At 41.4% G+C, this 12,838-nt stretch overlaps 1 protein-coding gene across 1 annotated transcript in view; it reads left to right on the forward strand.

Annotated features, from left to right (window-relative positions):
- Positions 1–5,170: 5,170 nt before the first annotated feature.
- LOC145399338 (uncharacterized) overlaps positions 5,171–12,838 on the forward strand; it is a 31,619-nt gene continuing 23,951 nt past the window's right edge. Inside the window, exons 1-3 of the mRNA XM_080271994.1 lie at positions 5,171–5,217; positions 7,115–7,261; positions 7,994–8,122. Coding sequence (XP_080128120.1) covers positions 5,171–5,217; positions 7,115–7,261; positions 7,994–8,122 — 323 coding nt within the window. The remainder of the gene's footprint in view (positions 5,218–7,114; positions 7,262–7,993; positions 8,123–12,838) is intronic.

Consider the following 12,838-nt stretch of genomic DNA (forward strand, 5'->3'; position numbering starts at 1 on the left):
TGGTTAATTTTTCCGCTATATATTCGTTCAAACTGGGACGCTAACTTTATTTCTCTAAGTTTTCTCTCATTGACTCTGGATGAAAGAAAACAGTTGCCATTTTACAGAAGACTTAGCTAATTTGTTTGGCACAGGACTAACTGGGTAAATAAATTGGAAAGATATACCATTTGGCACTTTAATATTTGTATGGGTTATGGCGTCGAGTGGGGTGAAGTGACAGGTGACGGGGGTTTGAGTCAATATTATAACGTTCACTACTTCATCCTTCTTTTTCTGTTATGCTCACAAGGTACCTCAGGGCTTCCACTACAAATCATGTTAATACAACTTTTCAGAGGGAAAATGTTAAATGCGTGTAACACCCATTTTGGTGAGTGTAGGAAATTGCACCTCAGTAACATTTCGTGGTGAACATCAAAGTTGTTGGTAATTTTGCTCTACAGTATTGAAGTTATTTATGGTGGAAAACACATGAACTGTTGCAGGTGAACTATTCAAAGGATTAGGTTTTATTTGATTCAATAAATTAAATACCTCTTTTAGTATTCCTATTTAAAGTCCCAATTCCTTTTTTTTTTTTCCCTTGGGTTAATCGAGACACATTTAATTCACTACTTCAAGTACACACAGCTTATTCTAACTGCTTCTAGTCTTTTTATTAACTGCTTGTCATTTATATGCTACCTATGCTTCTCTTAATGTACTTTTTTCCTATAAAGACTGCGTGTGGAAGAGAAGTACTATGTTGAAAAGTACAAGTATACACTGGGAGAGTTCTGAAGGGAGGGAAAAACAGTGTGACAAATGCTTAGAAGGATGAACACTGGGTATGACTGGCCCAAACGTAATACTGAGGCGGCTCAAATAATAAGCAAAGGACCAGCGGTATTGTTAGGCACACCTTTTATAATTAGGGAGATGCAGAAGCAAGAGCAATGAACATAGTGCCAAAATCCAGCTTATTTATTCACTTTTGATGCGTGGCGTGATCAGCGTCCCACGAAAGATGAGACAAAATTTGAAGTAAACGAAGACCATTTTTTCTTATTCAGATTCTTGCTAACCTACTTCATCATTCCTTCAGTGACACCTTACTTACTTATTATTATCATTATTTTCTTATTTGAAGCGTGGCGTGATCAGCTGCCACGAAAGACGAGACAAAGTTTATAGTAAGACCATTTTTTTTCTTTTTCCAGATTTGTACTAACATACTTGATCATTCCTTCAGTGACACCTTACCTGGCCATTCAGGTGGGCTCTTCAGTTTCTACAGACTTAAAAGAGCATATAAAAGACAGTATAACGTTGCCAGGGAGAAGAAGCACAGTAACGAGCATGTAAAAGACTGTATAATCTTGCTAGGGAGTGGCAGCACAGGTACGAGTACATAAAACACATCCACTGCCAATAAGTAGCAATAGGTCTTTTTTTATATATATCACTAATTAATATTCCCCCCCAAAAAAAAAAAATCAAAAGGAAAATATTACAACAGGTATTATTTTGTTTAAGCTGATCCTGTCTTGCTTCAGATATCAAGATTATTAAACAAATACAATGATGTTCTCTTCGTTGTCATTATTATTACTATAGCAACTTTAAGCCCGTCTCAAGTCACCCCAAGACGTCTCAATTCACCCCAGTTTTCTTAGAGTGAGTCCAAGTGTGTGTGTGTGTGTGTTTACTATACAGAAATGAGGGGTGTGTAAGCTGGGAGCAGGACAGTGAAATGGCGGGGGACAGGGCGACATGGAGCCGATTTATCTGTGGCCACCCCTTACAGGATTAAGGCGTCTGACAACAGACAAAAAAGACACTAATATAAATCCTTGTACACTTCCACACCAACTGGGGTTTCATCTGACCATACTCACCTTGACTATAAACTGTCAGCCTCTTATGGTTTGAAGCCAAATGTCATTACCTGTCTCACTTCACTTGGAATAAATATGTCTAGTCTGTGTGGTCACCATACAAGATGAAAGACACAAATGGTGGAACATGTCCTCTGAACAGCCCAGAAGTTGATGCCGGGAAGGAAATCTCACAGTTACCCAGAACGATTAAAAACATTGCCTTCTGTGGCTTATCAACGTGTAAGGGGGGACATGATTGAAGAATATATAGGATAATGTGTGGTATATATGTATGTATGACCCCGAAGTGAATACTCTACTAAGAAATGAAGGGCCAACCCCGTGGTAACAGCAAGAAACTTGAGAAAGGTGTAGGGCAAAACCAGTTACGTTTGAAAAATGCCAAGATACGGCTCAAAAAATGCCAAGGTTAGATCCAAAAATGCCATTAGGATCCAAAAATGCCAGTTTAGCATCCAAAAAATGCCAAGGTTAGATCCAAAAACGCCAGTTTAGCATCCAAAAAATGCCAAGGGTTATATAGAAATGTTGCCTGGGTTTTGGTGGGGTCCAAAAAGGTCAAAAAGTTGGTTATCAAAAGGCCAAATATTTAGGACCCCAGTTTGAGCACCTAAAAATGCCAAAGGAAAAACCAAAAGATGATGAAATGCCAAAGTTATGACCGAAGGATATTAAAAAGACCAAAGAAATGCCAGAAAAATAAAACAATGCCAAAGTAAAAACCAAAAGATGCTAAAACTCGAAATGCCAAAAAATGAATAACTGGGGAATTTGAATGAGGTGCTCAGTAACGAATGGAAAAGCTTTTGGGCAGGAAGGGCAATTTGAGGGCAATAATCTCTGGAAATTCAGCCACCAGATCCATCACATTGTGCACCAGAGCAACTTCATCGTAGGAGCGTGGATCGTTCAGGTACGCCTGGCTGATGTCGCTACCTGGCCAGCCCACTCTGCTACATATATAGATGGCCAGGTGAAGGCTATGGAATAAACAGGTGCCGTAGCGGTTGCCTTGCAGCTAAACGGGCTTATAAATCACCTGGTGTGGGGGGCAGGAGTACCTGGTTTGGAGATACTGCGTAATTGGTTCAGGAATTGGATTTGCCAGGCTGTCGAAATAGTAGTACCCGTCACACGCGTCCCGGTACAGAACCACGGCGTGACGCATCTTGTTCTGCACGTTGATAATCACGATAAACCCGGTACACCGGTCCAGGGCCCACTCCTGCAGCTCCGCCACGTCCACCAACGAGAACCGACCGTCAAAGCGAGTGGAGTTACTTAACATCCACGTCACTTCCTCCTGACACAGACACCGCACCTCATCAAGCTGTGGTATACGGCTGTTTAAGTCCCTCACCGACCCTCCTGGCACCAACACCGACATTTTGCACTCTTAGATTGGAGTAAGGTATAAATTCACTGATAACACTGGAATAAATACCTAAAGAAAGTCGAGGCGAATCGGGGAGAACTCAGCCGCGAGCACCCTTCCCCTCTGACGATTCCTCAACGACTGAAGACGCTCTGAACGGGCAGCTTTTTTATAGGCAATTCCAACATTATTTTCACTTCCTGTATTATATTCACCGTCCGCCATACCTATACGCTTTCTTCATTAAAATTTCCCTTTGCTTCATTATATTTCTATACTAAGCTGAAGCCAGAAAAATTGAATAGGAATTTAGTTAATATGGACGATTTATATAACCGACATTCTTTCAATCCAATTAAATCAAACTGGTGAGGAAATTTATTTTTGAAAATTTAAATATTCATCACTGTTATTATAACCCACATTCTATTTTTACCAATAATACATAATTGGTAGATGAAAACATGAAAAGTAGATATATATTACTACTACTATTACTACTACTACTAATAATAATAATTGTGCAGTTCACTCGTTCTACACATATTCACTACTTCCATCCACAACCTACTGTCTCAATCCATGTGTGATGTGCAGGACACTTGATCAAAAGAATGTAGCCAATAGTTTCATGGATTACAGCATATAATTTAGCTTGACAATGTAGACTCACACAATGGCAACACTACAGCCACTGAGTCTTTTCTGCCTTTTAAATATTCAAATCTTTCAGGGCAGGCACTCGTCTCGAACATCTCACCTATTTTTTTGCACTTTTTCCATGTAATGAGATTTAAATGTACAAAAATGTAACTAACGGTGGTATATCTGCCTAGTATGTGAGGTATGTGACAGATTTAACATACATAAGGTAAGGAGGATATCAGAATGTGTTAAGGGACGAATGAGATGGCTTTAGGACTGGTAGGGGATGTGTAGATAAAAAAAAATGTGATAGTGAAGATGTGATATGGACTGTGAGGTATTTTGGGCATTCATGGAGCTCCCTAACACCTCTTCCTTACCGATTAATTCTTGGATATGGCTGGCTAATATCGTTTTGTATGTTATTTATGCAAAGTATGGTGATATTAGAATTAACAAAGAGAGTAAGGTATATGAAGCAAAATAAATCGCTTAGGAACAGGGCTAGGAATAAGCAAAATAAATCACTTAGGAACACAAGCGGACGGTAAAGTATAATAAGCAAAATAAATCGCTTAGAAAGAGGTGTTAGGGAAGGTGCAATACGCAAAATAAATCACTTAGGAACACAGAGGAGGAGGCTAAGATGTAATAAGCAAAATAAATCGCTTAGGAAGGTGTAATAAGCAAAATAAATCACTTAGGAACACAGGAGGCTAAGGTGTAACAAGCAAAATAAATCCCTTAGGAAGAGGTGTTAGGGAAGGTGCAATACGCAAAATAAATCCCTTAGGAAGAGGTGTTAGGGAAGGTGTAATACGCAAAATAAATCGCTTAGGAAGAGGTGTTAGGGAAGGTGTAATAAGCAAAATAAATCCCTTAGGAAGAGGTGTTAGGGAAGGTGTAATACGCAATATAAATCACTTAGGAACATGTGTTAGGGAAGGTGTAATACGCAAATCACTTAGGAACACAGAAGAGGAGGCTAAGATGTAATAAGGATGTAATAAGGAAAGTAAATCGCTCAGGAAGAGGTGTTAGGGAGAATAACGGGCCTTAATCCCTGCAGGTCAATCATATAAACTTTTTCTTTACCGTTTAATTCATCTTAAGACAATTTATTTCATCTTAAGGAGGATTTCTGGGAAGGGTTGGGTCTGTCCATCTTACGAAAATCCTCACTAGACTTAAGATTTATTGTAAGACATATTAAGATTATAAAAGGTACTGAAAGATAAGACAAACAGGATGGAGGCAGGGCAGCTTGATGGCAAACGGGTCACAATGGTATATGAGCAGACCCATCGACCACAGGTAAGCAAGACCTGTGGGGCCGTGCTATAGGTACATAGCCTGTGTAGGGATCTGGCGCCCCCCTTGTGGTACACACCGCCCCCACCAGGGTCACACCTGTGTCCTTCCCACGGCGAGGTGCAGGGAACTATGTGGTGGTTTGGTTCCTGGGTGGACGCCGCAACTGCTCCTGCCAGATACAGTGCCACCACGTGAAAGCTGCCCATTACCATCCTACTTCCTTGGTAATATGTATGAAGTGTTTACATGACTTGGCACAATGAATAACGGCCTTAACATCATCATTATTATTATTATTATTATTATCATCACTACCACGACTACCATTACTATCATCATCATCATCACTACCACCACAATGGGATAACTGCCTTGACATCATCACTATTATTATCATTATCACCACAACGACTGAATGAAATGTTGCAGTACTTCGTTTTGTTTATAAAGGATCCAACATGCTTGCTTGCGTCAGCCTGGGTCACCTAATGGCGGCTCTCCATGCTGCTCAATCTCTGGCAGCCTCCCTATTCACTCCCTTATCCCTCGTCCCAGGTCTTTTTCGGTCTGCCTCTCGCAACCCTATCCCCGACGTTCACACTTCTCACTTTCCACACCTAATTGTCATCCTCCATCCTCTCCACATGCCCAAACCATCTCAATCTACCCCTCCTCATCACAACACCAATATACTCCAGTCCCATCCTTCCTCCTAAACCATCTCAATCTACCCCTCCTCATCACAACACCAATACACTCCAGTCCCATCCTTCCTCCCAAACCATCTCAATCTACCCCTCCTCATCACAACACCAATACACTCCAGTCCCATCCTTCCTCCCAAACCATCTCAATCTACCCCTCCTCATCACAACACCAATACACTCCAGTCCCATCCTTCCTCCCAAACCATCTCAATCTACCCCTCCTCATCACAACACCAATACACTCCAGTCCCATCCTTCCTCCCAAACCATCTCAATCTACCCCTCCTCATCACAACACCAATACACTCCAGTCCCATCCTTCCTCCCAAACCATCTCAATCTACCCCTCCTCATCACAACACCAATACACTCCAGTCCCATCCTTCCTCCCAAACCATCTCAATCTACCCCTCCTCATCACAACACCAATACACTCCAGTCCCATCCTTCCTCCCAAACCATCTCAATCTACCCCTCCTCATCACAACACCAATACACTCCATTCCCATCCTTCCTCCCAAACCATCTCAATCTACCCCTCCTCATCACAACACCAATACACTCCATTCCCATCCTTCCTCTCAAATCTTCCATCGTAATCCTAGCCTCCCCAGGCCTCACATTCAAAGACGCACTGCACATCCATCTAATCATCATTTCTGTACATTTAAGCCTGTGAATATCCTCTTCCTTTACTGCCCAGGTCTCACTACCATACAGCATTACACTCCCAACACATGCCGCATACAAAGATCCCTTAGCATGGAGGGAAAGCAATATTTTTTTTTTTTATTAGTTAGGCCTATGTTGCAGAGGGACTCCTTCACATGGTGGCACTGATATAGCTGGGTGACTCCACTGTCTGGTTCACATATATCCCTCAACTCCCTGCCTGTCATCCCAAATTAGGATGGTGGACTGGAGGAGCAAACTTCCAATGCAGTAAAGTGTTTATTAAATGAGTAATGCAGGTGGTGGAGAGGGGTGCCTCCACGTGGTGGCACTGATATAACCAGCTGATCCTGTGGTGGAGGGTGACGCCTTCACGTGGTGGCACTGATATAACCAGCTGATCCTGCCATCTGTTGTACAAATGTCCTCAATATCCTGACCATCCCCAAGGAAGATGGTGGACTGCAGAAGGCCAACTTCAGCCACCTGTGCACCAGCTGTACGTCCACCTGAGCCAGGGACAACAACAACAACAACAATAACAATGGCTGTGTCAGTGGGCGGGGCAGCAGTGACCCTGGTGATGCCACACAGTCACTGCCCCTCATGAACTGTGACCTCTTGATGCCAGACAGGTCACACCCATATCAGGTCAATGAAGCCAGGTCGGGCTGGGTCATATTCATCTCCTATCACCAGACGGGATGGATGGAGTGGAGAGGTATATGAGAGGGGGGTGTGAGCTGGGAGCAGGGCAGTGAAATGGCGGGGGACAGGGCGACGTGGAGACAGTTTGTTTGTGGCCACCCCTTACGAGATTAAGGCGTCTGGCAATAGATAGATAGATAGATAGATAGACAAACAAAACCGTGCAATGCCAGGTCTTTGCCTGGACTGCACTGCCTTGCCACAGTACAGTCCACCACCCCTGGGGGTTCGCGTAAGGAATTTTCATCGAAGTGAGGTTTTTGTTTAGCCAGGGATGGACCACTTCCTCACTCTCCCACTCCTTACAACCCGATGGTTTGCAGCAGATAAAACAACAGAACAAATAGCCAGACCGAAAGTACCAGTAAAAAGAAAAGAGAATATCCGTCACGAAAATACAAGCAGTAAAATAATATCCTTAGTAAGAGAATATCCATCACGAAGATACAAGCAGTAAAATAATATCCTTAGTAAGAGAATTTCCATCACGAAGATACAAGCAGTAAAATAATATCCTTAGTAAGAGAATTTCCATCACGAAGATACAAGCAGTAAAAGAGATCCTTAGTAAGAGAAGCACCATTAAAACTAAGGGCTAAAGACCAGAAATAGTAACAAAACAATCACACCACCTGCCATGGTGCTTCCTCGTTGTTAAATTTGTCCTTGATGGTGTTGGTGTATTCCAGCAACGCTGCCACCACTTTTGCCATGACCTGTGCGGGCACCTCTCGGCTCAGTGCCTCTAGGGTCTCTATTAGGTCCCTCGGCCAGGCCTCACGCAGCGCCTCCAGGGACTGGGGCGGCACTCGGGAAAGGTAAACGTATTTTTGGCCCAACATCGCCTGTACCACCGGGCAGAGCAGCAACAGTGACATGGCAAAGTAAAATATCAGGATAAACAAAAACAAAATCTCATAGATATAATTATTTTTGAAGGAACAGCCGTAATTTTCAGTATTTAATACGGCCAAGCCTTTTTTGGGATCAATTTTACACAAACCATACGTTGGGTAGGAAGCCTCTATATGCTTTGTATTGTGGCCCCACAACATGTACGGTAAAATACTGAAAAAGGTATTGTCTGACACAAACTGAAACAAATATACATTTGCCAGTGTAGTGAGTATTACGTAGCCAAACATCTTCCACCTCAGACCAACCAGGGTACGAAGGACGGCCGCGTAATCTATCACAAACTGAACAATTTCTTTTTCTGTTAGTTCTGAGGCGCAAGAAAAAAAGGTGTCCAGCCTTTTATCAGTCCATGGGGCCATAACGAGTTTGACGGAGTACAAAATACAAGCAGCAATAATAATGAATATTGGTATATAGCGATATTTTGTATTGTACACATTCCGGCCGGAATCACTGTTAGTGCTATATGAGTAAGATAAACACAAATCATATTTGACCGGGTCTGTTAATTCCTGTAAATTACCTCCCAAGGAGTTACAGGTCACGTCATTTTGGTCTGGCACAAAAACATTTAATGCACAATACATAAAAATAAACACAAAAAAGGCCAACTGGCCGTGAAGCCAAATCAGCCAAGAGTTGGAGGGGGTTTTGGGGCAAGAGAGACATTTTAGCAGTTCTTTGACAACTTCAAAAATCATTTTGCTCGAGAGACGATCGAATTCAGCGATACAACAAACTACGTAGACTACTTTTGGCTCTGGCAACACGAATTAGGCTGCCAAAATTCCGAGGAACCTGGACGCACGAACGCTACCAAATCTGACCACGGAATGAGTAGGTCAGCTGTGCCTCCCCTTTATATAACCCCGACTGTGAAAATACCTACTACATATCCTCACAGGCTTCTGGTGAAAATAATTCCAATGAACTACGACCGAAAAACGATTAGAACAAAAGATCTACGACAGAAAATGACTCCACAGCCTCCCTCCCCTGTGTGTGAGCTCGACTGTTTGTTTACATTAGCTACAGCATCACTTTACACTTTCAGTTTATTATTAATCTATTCTGATAATTTTACTATATATATTAATCTATTTATATTAATTTTTGTAAGTTAGATATCTCTTAAAATTAATACTTATATATATCCACATCCTCTCCTTACGTACACCGATTTAAATATTCATACAAAACAATACTTTTTAATTCTTGCACATTATACTGATTGCTTAATAATGAAGCACTAAATTAACATTATACGGAAGAATATCTAAAATTGTTTGGGCCAAAAAATTAACACTCTACAGCTTACAACAATAAATATTTCAATTCAATTCAAATCTCACTACCATGGCCACAAAATTCAGCCTAAAATAGTGAGGATAATAGTATAGATCAGTCTTCTTACAGGATCGCCATTATGCCTTTATAAATGGTAATAATAACTCCATAATTACGTATATCCACAAATTATTAAACATTTTAGTATGACAATTAAGTTTATAAAAGAAAACGATATCATATGCACTGGAACTCTCCCATATAGCATAACTTTAGCATATTTTGATTTCTCGTCCTTTTGTTGCTTAATTCACGTAGCTCATTGGCAGAATATGACAATACTTCCACTCGACACCCTTTCCATGGCACTTCTTCGTGACTAGCACCCGTGTCTATAGTGAACAGAGTATAGATTTTCAGCCAAATATATTTCATAGTTTATATACGGATATATTAGTTGTCATAGTAACCATCCACTGTTGTAATAGTAACCATTCATAGCACCATCTCATAGCATCATTATATAGCATCTTCATCTCATAGCATTTCTCTCTCTCTCTCTCTCTCAGGGGAGGAATGATGTGACAAATGGGGCAAAGAGAGAGAGAGAGAAAGAAAGAGAGAGAGAGAGAGAGAGAGAGAGAGAGAGAGAGAGAGAGAGAGAGAGAGAGAGAGCAGGTGAAGAGCACAAGTGTGAGAAACACCTGTATACACACACACACACACACTCACACACACACACACACACACACACACACACACACACACACACACACACTCACACACACATTCAGTTTTATCTATACGGTTGTTAAGTCTACACCTCTCTCTCTCACTCTCTTTCACCACTACACGTCCCCCTCCCTCACTACCACTACAACCTACCAACTATCTACCACTATTCTATCTATCAACCACTACCAACAATCAATCCACCTACCACAACTACCACAATTACCACACCAACCACAAAAATTCCACCACACACATACCGCTACAGAAAAGGTTGCTGGAGATCACTACCACAACTACTACCACAACAACCGCGACCTACAACTACTTCAACCACCACCACAACTACAACCACAACCACCACCACTACAACTAACGCCTCTTCGGTAAGTATTTCTCGTTGGTACAGCGTTATTTCATGAATTACTATAAGGTCTTTGAATCTAGTGTTCCCTCTGCCTCACTTACTATACAGCATTCAGGTTTTTTTTTTTAATCGAGGCGAAGATGAACTTGAAAGATTGGTGATTATTGGGAGAATGCAAAGTTCATTCGTAATCTAGCACTACTAACTGACAATAAATATCTTGAGGGGGATATTTGGGTTAGTAAGTATTTTTTGAACATGTTGCACTCGGCCAATCACAGTCAATTTTTCTTGGAGGGAACTGTTATTGCGGGCTCATGGCCTTGGGTTCCTTCTTCCTCGCATGAAAATAAAAAACTCAAGTACATCTTCGCCTCAATAGAAAAAAAAAAATGAGTATAGTAGATTAGTTTAGGGATGTGATGGGGTCAGTCTGGGATCTGGGATATTTTCGTGTTAAAGGCCTTTGGAGTACACTGGAGCCTAGGAAATCTAACATGTAACTTTTCCCATATATATCTTCCATACTAAAAATTATTTCCAATGACATGTGCTTCTCTCTCGTCTTAAAAATACATTGGTCATTGGTCTACAGCAGGCTATCTATCTATTGCCAGACGCCTCAATCCCGTTCGGGGTGGCCACAAACAAATCGCCTCCACGTCGCCCTGTCCCCCGCCATTTCACAGCCCCGCTCCCAACTCACACACCCCTCTCTCATATACCTCTCCACCCCATCCCTCCATCTCATCCTCGGCCTCCCCCTCCCTCTTCCCCCCTCCACCTCACTCACATACACACTCTCTTCGTCAGTCTTTCACCCTCCATCCTCTCCACTAATTTCAGTTGGTATAAAATTTGTCTATGTTTTTCATTTCAATTTTCCTAACAATATTTCGTCACTTGTACTTTCATATATTTGCACCAAAGTCAAGGAAAAGGGCTACGGAAATTGTGTACAGGTGGTTGTTTAAATAAAGGTGTTGTAGGTATTTCTGGTGATTTTATAAGGACTGGGTTACCTTACAAGGGTTAAAGAAGCTCCCTAACACCTCTTCCTTACTGATTTATTTTTGGATATGGCTGGTTAATATCCATCTGTTCAGTTAAATGGCGGGGGACAAGGCGACATGGAGGCGATTTGTTTGTGGCCACCCCTTACGGGATTAAGGCGTCTGGCAATTATAGACAGACAGACGTTATTTGTGCAGAGTATATTGGACGGATTTCTGCTCCCTAACACCTCTTCCTTAGCTATTTATTTTTGGATGTGTGTGCAGAGTATGGCGATATTGGAAGGATTTATGTAACACAGAAGAGGACAGTAAGGAGTAGTAAGCAAAATAAATCGCTTAGGAAAAAGTGTTAGGGAGCTTTATGCATATGGCGATATTGGAAGGATTTATGTAACACAGAGGAGGACTGTAAGGAGTAATAAGCAAAATAAATCGCTTTGGAAAAGGTGTTAGGGAGCTTTATGCAGAGTATGGCGATATTGGAAGGATTTATGTAACACAGAAGAGGACAGTAAGGTGTAACAAGCAAAATAAATCGCTTAGGAAAAGGTGTTAGGGAGCTTTATGCAGAGTATGGCGATATTGGAAGGATTTATGTAACACAGAAGAGGACAGTAGGGTGTAATAAGCAAAATAAATCGCTTAGGAAAAGGTGTTAGGGAGCTTTATGCAGAGTATGGCGATATTGGAAGGATTTATGTAACACAGAAGAGGACAGTAAGGTGTAATAAGCAAAATAAATCGCTTAGGAAAAGGTGTTAGGAAGCTTTATGCAGAGTATGGCGATATTGGAAGGATTTATGTAACACAGAAGAGGACAGTAAGGTGTAATATGCAAAATAAATCGCTTAGGAAAAGGTGTTAGGGAGCTTTATGCAGAGTATGGCGATATTGGAAGGATTTATGTAACACAGAAGAGGACAGTAAGGTGTAATAAGCAAAATAAATCGCTTAGGAAAAGGTGTTAGGGAGCTTTATGCAGAGTATGGCGATATTGGAAGGATTTATGTAACACAGAAGAGGACAGTAAGGTGTAATAAGCAAAGTAAATCGCTTAGGAAAAGGTGTTAGGGAGCTTCCTTGAACATTATTGATTTTACATTTACAGGTTTTAATCTCTCTCTCTCTCTCTCTCTAATACGCTTAATATTAACTCTCTCTCTCTCTCTCTCTCTCTCTCTAATACGCTTAATATTAACTCTCTCTCTCTCTCT

This window comes from Coenobita brevimanus, chromosome 48 (assembly GCF_032717465.1).
Source record: "Coenobita brevimanus isolate Jiangsu-jjx chromosome 48, ASM3271746v2, whole genome shotgun sequence".
NCBI lineage: Eukaryota > Metazoa > Arthropoda > Malacostraca > Decapoda > Coenobitidae > Coenobita > Coenobita brevimanus.